Here is a 14,748-nt window from a genome sequence, read left to right as displayed (position 1 = left end):
CACTAGACCACAGTGCGGGCTTGGTGTTATATAATATAAAATAAATGTAACACCAATACACGATAAAACAAACTCTTAAATCCTTATTCAATAGATTACAACAACTCAATCACTATACCTGTATTATACAAAATATAGTAGTTGTGACTGTGAGGACAGTGATGATGGAAAGTTATGATGATAATTATGATCTGTAAATTTACATGTGCGTTTGGTTTGTTTCTTTTAACCAGGGCCGAAGTGGCTTAGCGGGCTCCCTCACAGGTCGCAGCTTCCCCAGGAGGAGCTTTGTCAGGCCTAGCTGGCTGGAGGATGAAACTGTGGACTCGGCAGACATGTCAGAGTCGCTGTTTTTTAGCAAGGTCAGATAGATCTTGGTGCAGTTTCTTTTAGCCATTAACAGGGTTTGAAAAGTTTGCTGCTATAAAAATACAGTGATAGACATAGGGCAGCAAGTTACCGTACCAGGATTTCGACTACCGTATCTTCACGACCATAAGGTGCACCGTATTAAAATGCGCAGTCTGTCTCAGTTGCAGGTGCTATTTCTGTATTTAACACATATACAAGGCGCACCGTATTATTGGGCGCAGGTATGCACGCTAAAACATACCATGTCGCTCAGAAGTCAGTGAGAAAGAGACAGTACTTTATTTCTTTAGACAGATTAATAGCAGAACTATCATTCAGTTTATCAAACCCACTTGAAATCAGGATGGTCATCACTCAACACAACAGTCTCAGTCATGGTGCACAACTAATAACATCACACAGCAACGCAAAAACAGACAAGACACTACCACTATTTTTGCAGAACAATAACAAACAACTGTGTATCTCAAACATGTAACTTTAAGAGCATTTGCACCAAAACACTACCGCAAAGCACGCTGGGGAACAGGAAGTGCTTCCAGCGACGCTACAATACGCTAGCATGCATGCTATTGTATGTTTTTAAAAAGCCAGCGGGTGCAAAACTAAGTTTGGTTGTAATTTATTGAAGTATTTAACAATGTACTCACGTTATTTTTGATCAATCCTCATTCACAAATCCATCAAGTCCTCATCTTCTGTATCCCAAATGACAGCGGGGAAAGTTCTCCATCAAACACGGCAGGTTCCCTGTCGTCATTGTCAGAGTCAGTCTCTTTACCGTGTGGCGCCTCAGAAATGATGCTGGCTTTTGCGAAAGCTCGAACAACAGTGCATCAGACACTTTAGCCCAAGCATCCACAATCCATTCACAAAATTGTGGCGTAGTCTTAGTGAAGCCGTGTTCGCTAGCTGTCATCCATCGCTCCCACGCCGCTCGCAACTTCACTTTAAACACCCTGTTTGCATCCATTCACAAATGGTGGCGTAACTTGCACAACGCTGCATCCCAGTCTTAGTGAAGCTGTGTTCGCTAGCTGTCATCCATTGCTCCCACGCCTCTCACAACTTCACTTTAAACGCCGTGTTCACACCGATGTCCAGTGGTTGGAGTTCCTTCGTCAAGCCTCCCAGAATGATGTCAAGCTCCAAGTTCATTTGCTGCACTTGGTTTTTCACAGCGGCTGTGGTGACAAAAACGTGGTGAAAAAAACATCCGGTCTCTTTCCATACACACTGCCATTTGCTCCTCGTCCTTCCTGCCCTTTTGATGGGTCCAGCTGGAAATTTTTCTTTAGGCAGCATCTTCCTCTTAAAAATCACCAAAGGTAGCAGTTTCTGTCCATTACCATGGCAACTAAGCTCAACAGTGAAAGCCGACTTCTCTGCCCGGTTGTGTGTCTCGCTACCGTGCTGGTCCCCTCCTACAGTGTGGTTCACCGGGATGTCGAAAGTGAGCGGCACGTCGTCCATGTTGGTGATGTAGTTGGGCTGGATGTGTTTGTCTGCAATGTTTTTACTGCAGTAGCAGCGGAAGATGGCCAGCTTTCCTTGTAATCCGCTGGATGTTGCTGCGCCACGGTAGTCCTTGCCCGGGTGGATAGATGGCGTCATTTCATAAAGTATACCTACAGGTATATAACTACTGGGGCATGCCTTTAGCGTCCTCAGTCACGTCCACCTTTCCTCTCTATAAGCAGCGTGTCGGCAGGAGACGCTCCCAGTCAGTCGAGCGGAGCGCTCATAAAAGTCAAACAGCAACACTTACAGATTTTGGAACTCGATACACATAAGGCGTGCCGCATTATAAAGCGCCCCGCCCATTTTGGACAAAATTTAAGACTTTTAAGTGCGCCTTATGGTCGTGAAAATACGGTAATAAGCTTCCTTCCCTGGTCCCTCTTCGTCCATGTAGTATTTAGATAAGGCCTTCTGCTGGGCAAACTGTATCATTGCAGTCCCATCTGCAAATAAATGTGTAACTGATGCTGACTAAATGTATGACTGAAACTACAAGGACTTTAAAAAAATTCTCTCTGCCTTGTTTTTGTGGCTTCCATTACCATGTTGGTGGAGGTCGATGTCCACGATGAGTTGTACTCTATGGCGGATGATGTGTTTGAGTCACCTCCAATGTCTGCTACTCTTGCCCCAATTGATCCACTAGACCAGAAATTGGCAAGCCTGTGAGTAAAACCACAATTACCATCTGATTCTTTATTTTCGGCACACCTCTTCAAAGCTAAACGGTGTTTCCAGCAGAACAGAAATGGGAATAGCATTTTTTTAAAGTGGTGATAATTAAAAATGATCTTTTTCTTTAAACATTAAAATTTCTTCCCCCAAACTCAGTAAGGACATATCTCGAACACCAACAACAGTGCAGGAAAAAAGCCATTCTCGGCGCGGCCACCGCATTGCTTCCCAAGTCAAGCACTTTGCTTTTGACAAACACAAGCGTCACTACGGCATGGGCGTTGTGGGCAAGTGGCTGAACCGGCATTACCGACGCAGCATCAGCAGCAATGTCCAGAAACAGCTGGATGACTTCCTCAGCCACAGGTTGGAGAACTGAATGTTAATTTGTGACATGTGAATTTAAGAAGTAAAATTGCACTCTTCCATTTTCAGACCGTACTTCACGTACTGGATCACATTCGTCCATATTGTAATTACTTTGCTGGCCTGCTGCACTTACGGTTTTGCCCCTGTGGGGTTTGCACAACATTCAAAAACTGAGCTGGTGAGTGACAGCTTTTCACTTGTTCAATAGGATATAGCCTTTTAATAATTATGTGTAGTAAAGCTGTAATTATTCTTGTCCTTCACCTACATGAGACCGTGTGGTGTTTATTTATGCAGCTCTCTGACCCCCTCTATAGGTGCTGAAGAATAAAGGCATCTATGAGAGCGTCAAGTATGTCCAACAGCAGAACTTTTGGATTGGTCCAAGATCTGTAAGTCTCAGTTTTAAAGCTATATATTATTGTGATGGTCTACTAAACCATATTATTAAACTTTACAGGATTGTCTACATATGGTAGTGACATAGTTGACACTTTATGAACTATTGCCCACCATTACATAATAATAATAATATTCCCTCTCTTCCTAGGACGACCTGATCCACCTGGGAGCCAAATTCTCTCCGTGCATCCGTCAGGACAGACAGATAGTCCACCTGATCCAGAAAGCCAAAGAGCTGGAGAAGGAGTCCGGATGTTGTGTCCAGAATGACAACTCTGGATGTGTGCAGACCTTCAGCTCGGACTGCTCTGTGTGTACTTCACCATCATGCATATTTCATGGCTTAAAACCTGCCAGCACACAATTCTTCACCACACACACACAAATGTTCTTACATTATTTCCTAAAAGCTACTCTCAACATAATAAAACAAACTGTCCATGCAGGAGACACTGGGTACCTTCATCAAATGGAACAATGAGCCTGTGGACATGAACAGGTCCTCTGGCTCTGTCTGTCATCAGGATCCCAGGTGAGGACACCTGTCTTGACGTGCATATCACATGATAGTATTAGTATGGGTACAATTGGACTAACTGTTTTGAAATCCTCCTCTGTCTCACTGTGAAGAATATGTGAAGAGCCTGCATCAACAGCGCCTCACACATGGCCAGATGACATCACTCAGTGGCCGGTGAGCTAACTTCTCATTAAATTAGAGTTGCTCTATATTGGCTTTCTTACCAATATCCGATATTGTCCAGCACGTTATTGCCAATATGATATCAACTGATATCAAACTGAGATTGGCAGCAGCTCTTCACTCAAACTAACATTGCGTAATGAACAGATTATGCTTCTTTTGCCGTAACTGGGATGCATTTCACAAATAAACACTGTTTACGTATATTGCAATATGCAATATATTATATATATATTATATTATGTACAGTCAAACTTGTCTATAGCGGCCACTAGAGGGAGTCTGCAAAAGTGGCCGCTACAGACAGGTGGCCTCTATAGACAGGTTGGCGTCCAGTTTGAATGTTGACCAGTAGAGGAAAAAAAGAAAAAAAGGGGGGGGGGGGGGGGGGAATAATAATGTTGACCAGTAGAGGGCACTGCAGACTGCGGATAAAAGTTGTACAGCACTACTAGGCTTGTTATTATCATGGTTCATGGTTCATGGTTTTAATCCTGAACATGCATGAGTCAAACAGTAGCACATCACATAGTACAATTCACAATTTTGCATAGGAAGAGTAGGAAGTAGGAGTAGGAAGAAGCAAAGCTTATTTAATCCTACCCTTCATCAGTTGCAATACATTTATTCACCTCTTGTTCTTCCAAGTGTACTTTGTAGGTCTACATGACAATGTAATGCAATCATAGCCAAGGTTTTTACTTACTAAAAGGAAGCTAGAGGCTTAATAATAACTGATAGAATATACCCACGACCCACAGAACAAAGCTGTGCTAGTAATGTCTTACGCTTGTTTTCAATATTTTACCTTTTATACGGCAGACTGTCATTACAGCTTTAGTTCATCAGGAAGTGACGGTGGGCGTCCCGAGCAGGAGAGCTAGGCTCAGTGCTAGCTGTGAGTTTCGAGAGAGTTGGGAAGTGTGTTTATGTTGGCGTGGATGTAAAGTCCTGCAGTGTTCTCCGCTGTTAATAAAGCCATTAAAGTGCATCGGCGACGTGAGTCTCTCCTTCCCCACAACAAGCGGCATTACAGTATTGACCAGTGCACATTGTCTCACACCAGGAAATAAACGGTGTCACTTGTTACAGACATTGCCTGGACAGCTACAGTATGTAGTGGGGCTTGTTTAACCTTTGCCTTGTGGGCAAGCAGGAAGGAGAGACGATGCTGAGAGATGTGTGTGTGTTCTGAGCTGCTGTCTGGTGGTCGCGTTCAATAAATAAAGTTGGCAGAAGCAACAGGAGAAGTTTCCTTCTTTGCTTCGGAGCTGAATAACACTGACAAGTTAACAGACTAGTAGCGAATGGAAAAGAAGACGGCTTTTTTTGTTTCGAATACAGAAGATGAGGACTTTGATGGATTTGTGGATGAGGATTGATGAAAAATAACTTGAGTACATTCTAAAATACTTCAATTAAGTACAACTGAACTCAGTTTTGCTCCCGCTGCCGCCTGCATGCTAGCGTATGTTTTTTTTTTTTTTTTGTAGCGTCGCTGGGAGCGCGTCCTGTTCCCAGCCTACTTTGCGGTAATGTTTTGGTGCAAATGCTCTTAAAGTTACATGTTTGACCAGGAAATAGCAAGCTCAAAAGAAGACGGCTTTTTTATGTGGAACAACTGACAGTTTGTGTGGATCTTGTGAATGATTGTGACTGAGCTAGGACTCAGTAATTAAAGTCTACACACGACGGCTTCATTGATTGAAAAACAAAACTTTTTCGTGCATGAAGCTTCTACTTGAGTTGGTAATTTGGCCGCTATATGCGGTCAGATATTGACCAAGAGAGACAAAATGGGTGGCCGCTGGCCGTGTTAGACAGGTTACTGCTATACACAGGGTCTATAACACGTAAATTTGCTGCGGGGGATTTTTCATTGGCTGCTATAGGCAGGTGGCCCTTCTATAAAGGTGGCCGCTAAGACAGGTTTGACTGTACATTTATATATTTTTTTATTATTTATTTTTTAACGTTTGGTCTCAACAAAATGGTTATTTAAAAAATCATGACCATTTTATTATAACATGTCATCCTGTCCATCAACAGCAACAATACAGTTTGGAAAGCTGCACATTTTTATGTGGCCCAAACATCCATATAAGAACAAAGTAAAATCAAAAGAAACTAATACAGTCAGTGGTTATAGCTGGGCAGATATTTTTCAGTACCAACGATTGTTTCTGATCATCATTTTGCTGCATACTGCTGCATGTGACACTGATTGTTCCTGAGGTGTGACCTTGTGACTATGGTGTGACTATGGTGTGACTATGTCTCTCAACTGGTCTGGGGATGCCCCGGGATCTGCCAGAAGGAGCTGGACGATTTAGCTGGGGGGAGGGAAGTCTGGGCTTCCTTGCTTAGGTTGCTGCCCCTGCGACCCAACCTCGGATAAGCGGAAGAAGTCGGATGGATCGGCCTTACTCTCCCTTGCATAAATAGTGCTTTACACTCATTGCAAATAGCAGTCTGAAGTCTAAACTTGGAAATAATTCCAGACTGCGGACATTTCTCTGTGGAGCATGGTGCATTTTGATGAGGTCTCACTTGCATGCTGATGTCAATATCAGCATCGATATGATCTTTATGTCAACATCGACCGATAATTTAAGTCGGACGAGGTTATCGGACATCCCTGCTTTAAATACATTTTTCTTGCACATTCTTACTGTGTTTTTAAGACATGTTTGCTTGTGTATTTCAAGGTGTGTACATTGCCCAAGAAATGGAACCACACAGGCTACAGACACATGGACTGTAACATCAAGGGGCGACCTTGCTGCATCGGCACTAAAGGAAGGTGAGATGTTGACACGTCTACCTTCTGGCTATGATTACTGGGCCACAATACAAGTCTGATTCAATATCATGCACTTTTTAAACTGCTTTTTTTCTTATTTAATCACTTGCATTGTGATTTTTGCCACCTGGAGATGTGAGATCACAACCAGGGAGTATTGCTCTTTTATGCATGGATACTTCCATGAGGATGCCACACTCTGCTCACAGGTAGTGTATGTGTGTGAGTGTGTATAAATAATATGTGACTGTGCCATAATACACATCTGTTCCCATGTGCTCATATTTTTTACAGGTTCATTGTCTGGATGATGTATGTGGCTTGCTTCCTTTCCTAAATCCTGATGTCCCTGATCAGTTCTACCGTTTCTGGCTCTCCCTGTTCCTTCATGCTGGGTATGTCTGCACTTCTAAAATGCATTTAATTAAGGGCTTTTAAAGTGTGAGTCAATAGGGGAGGAGCAGATTAAGCTTAATGAAGACATCTCTTTAAAACTTGCTAAGCTAACTTCAGTTTTGTTTCAAGCCGAGTGAATAGATTTTTAGTACCTATAGTGCACTGACTGATAACCAGTCTAGGGTGTAGTCAGCTGGGTTAGGCTCCTGCCGGTACTATGACTTGTAACATATCAAAGTACGTGTTTTGATTGGCAATACGTTGCTAATCCACAACCAAAGTATTTACAACTGCTTAATTGCGTTGAGAAAATGTTTGCCTATTAATAGGCCTGTCATTGTAATCGATTAATCAAACGGTAAAAAAAAAACCACAGTCGATCATTTTCGCCGGCCTCGATAAATTAACAATCGCATGCATTCGTGTTTGTATTCCTCGTGAACGGAGAGAGTGAAACCTCCTGTCGTCTCCTCCCCTCTTTGTCCCTGTATGTGAAGGCGGGACTACCGTGGCTAGCAGCAAATTAGCCTTGTGAGCCAGCATACGCTAACATGAATGACAGCACAAAAGCGATAATTTCTAAGGCGAACGCCACATCCCCAGTGTGTTAATATTTCGGTTTGAAACAGAATGAACAGGCTGAGCGCATAAACACTGACGAACTGAGATGTCGCATTTGTTCTAAAGTAATGATGAGGAAGCAGGGGAATATGACCAACTTGTATGCACACCTAAAACGGAGGTGGAAAAGAGCCTTTGTCCCGACAGTCAGTCAGTTTCGCTCGCTACACTGCAAAAGAAGTGCAACATCTCAGTAAATGTTAAAAATGTTTGACAGACAGTACGAATTGCCCGGGAGAACGTACATGTCACAAACAGCCATTTCTGAACTGTATAACCACGTGAAGGAAGACGTGTTGTAGGACATCAGAAACATTGCATTTTAGTATGCCACCACAGATATGTGGGCCAGCCACATAACCGTGTGTGTGTGTGCACGCGTGTGCGTGTGTGTGTGTTTTTTATTGGAATGTTTTTTTTCTTAATAGAGACAGTCAATTTTATTTTTTGTCTTTTTTTGTTTAATTTATTTAAAAGCTCTTGACAATTACAATAAATACTCCTTAAATACTTACGTTAAATACTCTTAAGAAATGAAAGTTTATTGCTTGTGATACAATGTTTATTGATGATTATTATGCCATATAATTAATGAAAAAATCGTCTCAAAAAATGTCAATAGTATCAATTATTGACAATAATTTGTAGGACAGCTATCGACCAGCAAAATTTGTTATCGTGACAGGCCTACCTATTAAGTTATTCAGTAAGTCAGCATTCTACTGGATTCAAACCTGAAGCCATATAATGAGCTGTTTACTCATGGGATGTTTAAATGATCCTATAATTGCAGACACATAAGGAAACCCTTGGGTGGAGACATTTGCCACCTAAATGATACAATGAAGCCTCAAAGGTACTGCTAATGTTACACATAGATGTGCTATTCTGAGACTGGAATTGTGTGTATGTGCAGGTTACTGCACTGCGTGGTGTCAGTGGTGTTTCAGATGACCATACTGAGGGACCTAGAGAAGCTGGCTGGTTGGGTCCGCATCTCCATCATTTACATTTTCAGTGGGATCACTGGAAACCTCGCCTCTGCCCTCTTTCTGCCCTACAGAGCTGAGGTGGGTTTGTCTCTTGACGACACACATGCATACAATCTAAGCATGACGTTCAGACGACTGTCCAAATAGAATTAGTGTGGCAATATACAGTAAGACACAAACAGTGCATCACCATAACATGTTTATGTGCCACGTCAGTCACGTCCAAATAAGTGGTTTGGATTTTCCACTGGGGGAGCGTTACTATTTCTGTGGTGTTTTTCCATGTTGTTCACACTCACTGGCTTAAACCAGCTTAGTTCACTTACTGGAGAAGGTTTCCCCTCCGGAGGATTATCAAGAGCAAACCTGACCACTTTGAGTAATTTAAAGTGTTCCAGAGAGACACATACAGTACATGATAAATATATTTGCATTTATCCAGTATAGGTGCTAAGTCACATTGTTTGGTATTAGTGCCTGTAATTATAACCAAATATAAAACAATTGCATGTGTTGTTCAAAATCTAGCCTTGATGCTGGAATTCAGAGAGTTTAAAAGTGCTTTTAGTAAGCCCTACTGGGAACACACTGTTTTGTGTGTCTGTAGCTTTAATACTAATGAGCGTTTGTCTAGTGTTTGTCCATGCCTGTTCCTGACAGACTGTGTGGCTCCAAGAAGTGCTATTGTACACCTTATCCAAATGTAAATCTGTACTTGTCCAACGTAATAGATGCCATATATCGATACAGCATAGCTATGTGAGCTACAATGCTAACATTACAGCCACATTTGAACAGCAACATCTTGCTAGGTTATTCTATCCACTGAAGAAAAACAAAATGATCAACCTTACAGTTCCCAGGTCTGTCAATGACTGACAGATATTTGGCAGAGCTCCAGCCTTTCTTTTAAGATGTGTAGCGAAGCCTGGTTTAAAAAAATATAAATCCTCCATAGACTGGTTGGCGTATACCCGTATGAGGAAGGAGGTTTTTCGGCCCCTCTTCTCTCAGAAGTGGAGCAAACATTTGAGTGGTTGATATATTGTGTAGTGTGTGGGTGATTGATTTGTTTTCATACCTACACAGAGAAATAATATTATTTCTTCCCACTATTCATTTTCGGTGGCTTTTTAACACACGTGCAACCACAATGTGTTGATGCGTGACACCTTCAGGGTGTGGAAAAGAACACAGTCAGGATTACCTACTTTTTGCAGGCACGTCTGTGCCGCGTGTGTGTGTGTGTGTGTGTTTCTGTCAAAGCCTTCTTTCTTTCTCTCTTTTTGGGATTAGGCTAATGCCATTGTGTTGTGTGGACAAACAAAGGCCACTACTGAGTGGGATTACTTTCGCTCCATACACAGCAACATTTGTAGCACAGCTGAGACGTGTCTGCTCGTGTTTGTTGTTCACACCTTCTTGTACATGAATGGTTCACGTGGTAATAATTAGAGGTGTCCCGATCCAATTTTGATATCATTATCTTTCTACTCACTTGTGTTGCCAGATATGTAGACGATAATGACTGTGTGCTAACTCATTTTCAATGGCTTTTAGGGGTGTAAGGAATGCACGTACTGTAGTTGTATTCAAATAGAATCAGTCCGCCGCAGTACCGAACCGAAAGCGGCATACCGATTTCCCATTTGGTACACATTTCGAGTGAGGGACAGGAAGTATACATTCAGTGTTGCGATGCACCCCCACAAGCCTGGGTAGTGTGACTGAAAGTGGACTACATTTTAGACAATTTTTTTTTTAGTTGTATTCATTGGAGAATTACCTGTCAGCAGGTGACGTTAACATTTTTATGCTTCATTTTAATAATCATTTGTTACCTTATTAGCGAGATATTCATCGAACCGTGAGGATGCCGTACCGTTGTGGATAGTAGGGATGGAAATCTCTTTGATTCCATTCGAATCTAGATAAATAGGTAACGATACGATTCAAAAACTTATTTTAAAGATTTTAAAGGCTTCTGGTGTTTGACAAAATTTGCTTAGTTTCCCCAATGTAGCACTACAAGCATTTGCTTAGTTTCCCCAATGTAGCACTACATTGGGGAAACTAAGCAAATGCTCCAAAAAATGCTTTATCAACATCGCAGGGACAATTCTAGTGGGCCTCAATCAGCAGTACATCTACACCTTAAAGCAACCAATCACTCTTTTGAGGACAGCGAGGTAAAGATTTTGGCCAAAGAAAACAGATGGTTTGAAAGAGGAGTAAAGGAAGCTATTTTTGTCAAACAACAGAACCCATCATTGAATCGGAATGGTGGTTTGAGGTTTAATTTGGACCCTGTGTTCAGCAGGTTACTGAGACCAAAACCCACAGCTCTTACTCTTGCAAATGAGGTGGAGCCAGGGCCAAGCCAGAACAATAGATGCTAACGAGCCAGTATCAGAGTCGTTCATACCCAACTCAGGGAGCGACACTTCCCTTTTATCGAAGGTGCTAATAGCAGGAGAGGATTAGACCACTACTCCGCCCAGGCTTAGTGTAAGGAACCAATAGGAGGAGGATGTTGGCACACCAATTCCGCCCACTCTTACTGTATTTAAGGCCTAGGCTACCAGCACTTATTAGTTCGCTGACGAAGCTCTTCGGATGAGGAGTGGAACGTCCGACACCTTCTTCACAGAAGTACAGATGACGTCTCAAGAAGCCTTTCCCTTAATACAAGTGTATGATCCGAGCTGATATCAGATCGCCGTCTGTACCAGCCAATACTCAAGGCTGTGTTATTGGTATTGTATCTGAAGTGAAAAAGTGGTAATATAATAATATATAACTTTGTTAGCGAGTTGTAGTGAAAAGTACGCAGTTCACACAAGATACAAGCTGTATATGAGTCATTATTTATCCAGTTACCTTTCATATAGGATGTCACACTAAAAGTTATGAGTTTCAAATTTTCCTTGGGAGGTTTTGGCTGAGGAAGTGGGGCCCTTTCCATGAAAACAATAAGAACCTGATTCTCGTGCACTACTTCATCACATATGGACCGCTTCACATTTACATTACTTTGTAATCGGCCTTTTAATAAGATGACCCCAATTGCTCTGTGGAGATGTGAGGTGGCTTTTGAGTGTGACGTAGCTTCACATGAGAGCCAGAAATCCCACTGTCCAGCCCACACACACCAGGAATACTCTAGAGGAAGCATAACACACGACAGTAAAACCACTTAAGGAAGTACTTTAAGTGGATTAGCCTCTTAGTGTGAGGTTAAGAAGACCCTGTGTTTGCATAGTTGGCTCTCAACTGGGATGGAATGGCGATATTAGCACATTAAACAGATCTTTTAGGATTTAACGGTGTAGGACATTCAGTTACAATTCCCCAATGTTTATCAGGATTTCATGGAATAGGAACAGCAGAAAGGCTCATTCTGGAATTTTTGCTTGTGCCTAGATTATTTAAAGGCATTTTTTGTGGCAAGTTGCACAAAACACTTGAATTTTCTGTGGAAAAAATGACTTTGTTTACATTTTACAAACATCGTAACTTTATCAAGTAAAATTGCCTTATGATATCAAGTGTTGACTTTAATATTTTGGGTTAACTTATTTTTTTTGTGTGTGTTTCACAAATACAATAGTGTGGAATAGAAGGACAACACCTTAGCAAGTACTATCACATATCACCATGGTAACAAGTGATGATGATTTTATTTTATCCTTCTAGATGTGTGGATTCCCTTTGAATATATATTTTTTTGCCGCATGCGTTGGAAAATTATAGGATTCTATTTTTCTGATAACCTTTTTTGTCAAAGGGTTGAAGAGTCTTAAAAAGAGAACTGTCATTTACCAAATTAGCACCCCCAGTGTATTAAATTGGACCAAAGCAAAACAAATATTCCCAGTCAAGGCCAAAAGTTTCATATTCTTTAAAAATGCTGAAGCCTGAACATCCTACAGACCTCAGTGTCCGCAGTGAGAGTGTTACTTACGCTTGGGGCTCAATTAAATTAAATAACGTTTGTTCATTTTCATGCCGCCTTGTCCTTGACCAGCTCTCATCTTAACAGTTTGATCTCAGCCAAGTAGTGAGTGGTGCATGTTTGGAAGGTGTCAGCCGGGCCGCGTGGGCGGCATGCTGTGCCTCACTCTTGTCCTGTTTTGTGGAAGTTGCTCGTCTTCGTCGATTAGCCATCTGCTTGTGATCAGGCGAGCCTCCAATGTCAGCCCTGACGTCACGTTAATCCTCTCACCTTTTTTACGCCTGTGCACTGGTATCTTGTGCAGCTTCTCAACAACGCCAAGCACAAGCACATGACTCATAGCCTTGTCTCGACCCTTGTGCTTAAATACTGTTAGACGCTGGACCGTTTAAGCTCTTACAGATGAAAGATGAGCAATTGTGAGTAAAAAATTTTTATTTTTTTTTTAAAAAGCTCAAAAAACAAATCGATCAATGTAAATTAATGTCATGAGCATGAGTTGATCATGACCAGTAAAAATGATCCAGTCATGTTTGCCCTCAATGAACATGATAAATAATGAACACAATGAGTCAAGTGAAAATACTGTTCTGAACTTGTTGACGAGATATGTTAATTTGTTTAAGTCTCTGCTGCTCTGGTCCACAACATGTTATTTGTCATGAATCTCACAAACGTCATTACACCCCTCGCATTTCAGCAAACATTTTTCTTACAGTTTATCTTCTGAAAGGACAGTACTATAGAAATGAAATGTGGATATACTTTAGAGTAGTCACTGTACAGTTTGTATAGATTTCACTACCCACTGAAAATATGTCAACACACTGCCATTATTGTGGAAACACTTGTGAGTACACCTCACAGTGAGCATGTTCAAATTGGGTTCAGGTCTGGAGGAGACATACCTGGCCCCTCCATCACTTTCACCTTAAGCTTCCTCATCAACATACATGCCATCTTGGAGGTGTTTCGGCTTCTTGTGTTGAAGACTGCCATGTGGCCCCATTTCCCAACGGAGGGGATCATGCTCTTGGAATACAGTACATGTTTCCCCACAATGAACCGCAGCTCCTCTGTGCCGGACGCACTCATGCAGCCCCAGAACATGCTAGACTGTAGGCAAGATGCAATTATCTTTCTACTCCCTTGTGTTGCCAGATATGTAGATGATAATGGCTGTGTTAACTCATTTTCAATGGCTAGTAGGGGTGTACGGAATGCATGTACTGTACTTGTATTCAGATAGAATCAGTCCGCTGCTGTACCGAACCGAAAGCGCCATACCGAGCGGCCTCTTAAATAGTGACACATCGCTTCCAAGGACAGCTAAGTAAATAGAACTATTTGTCACAGTTCAATGAAAATGCTGTTTTATCTTGGAAAGGTAAACAATCCCATAGTCAGAATGTCATAACAATGGTAATCGTGCAACATTTCAGACTGAGCATAGTGCTGTCAACACTCCAGGAGCAACATAACATTGCAAAGAAATCAAGTTAGAAAGCATAAAAGTTACCATACTCTCCTCTGTAGCCTGGGTGGTCAAGTTTGCACCCTTCTTGAAATGCCAAACTTCAGTGGGACTGTCGTGAGAGAGGTTAGTTTTACCTACTGATGATGTGCTGTTGTTGCCAATTACCCTACTGATGGAGTGTTGTTGCCAGCCGGCCGGCGAGGGCCAGCATTAGCTGGCTAGCTAACCGGCACGTCGACCGATTGCTTCTCTTGCGATACCGGGTCCATGTCTCCACAATCTATTAATCTAAAGACTTATGGCTGATTATTATCGATAGAGTTGGCTTCTTCCGGCGAATCTAAATTGTCCCCTGTGCAAACCGGATAGCCAGTAGCATCGGTTTATCATTGACATCCCAAGTGGATAGTAAATCTGTACTGTAATACAAGCTGTACACTGACTAAAGTAAATTCAAGTTTA

At 41.9% G+C, this 14,748-nt stretch overlaps 1 protein-coding gene across 8 annotated transcripts in view; it reads left to right on the top strand.

Moving 5' to 3' along the window:
• Window positions 1-14,748, top strand: part of LOC129183106 (inactive rhomboid protein 2-like) — a 62,243-nt gene that overhangs the window by 36,291 nt on the left and 11,204 nt on the right. For all 8 annotated transcript variants that reach the window (XR_008570748.1, XM_054779982.1, XM_054779980.1 and 5 more), the window contains 12 exons: window positions 234-362; window positions 2,449-2,558; window positions 2,725-2,934; window positions 3,004-3,115; window positions 3,255-3,329; window positions 3,488-3,649; window positions 3,786-3,871; window positions 3,970-4,033; window positions 6,751-6,845; window positions 6,979-7,054; window positions 7,140-7,240; window positions 8,779-8,932. Coding sequence is in view for 7 of the 8 variants with exons in the window: in XM_054779982.1 (XP_054635957.1) it covers window positions 234-362; window positions 2,449-2,558; window positions 2,725-2,934; window positions 3,004-3,115; window positions 3,255-3,329; window positions 3,488-3,649; window positions 3,786-3,871; window positions 3,970-4,033; window positions 6,751-6,845; window positions 6,979-7,054; window positions 7,140-7,240; window positions 8,779-8,932 (1,374 nt within the window). In the remaining variant the exon portion in view is untranslated. The remainder of the gene's footprint in view (window positions 1-233; window positions 363-2,448; window positions 2,559-2,724; window positions 2,935-3,003; window positions 3,116-3,254; window positions 3,330-3,487; window positions 3,650-3,785; window positions 3,872-3,969; window positions 4,034-6,750; window positions 6,846-6,978; window positions 7,055-7,139; window positions 7,241-8,778; window positions 8,933-14,748) is intronic.

This window comes from Dunckerocampus dactyliophorus, chromosome 6 (assembly GCF_027744805.1).
Source record: "Dunckerocampus dactyliophorus isolate RoL2022-P2 chromosome 6, RoL_Ddac_1.1, whole genome shotgun sequence".
In the NCBI taxonomy this organism is placed as follows: domain Eukaryota; kingdom Metazoa; phylum Chordata; class Actinopteri; order Syngnathiformes; family Syngnathidae; genus Dunckerocampus; species Dunckerocampus dactyliophorus.
This window is presented reverse-complemented; position numbering and strand designations above follow the sequence as displayed.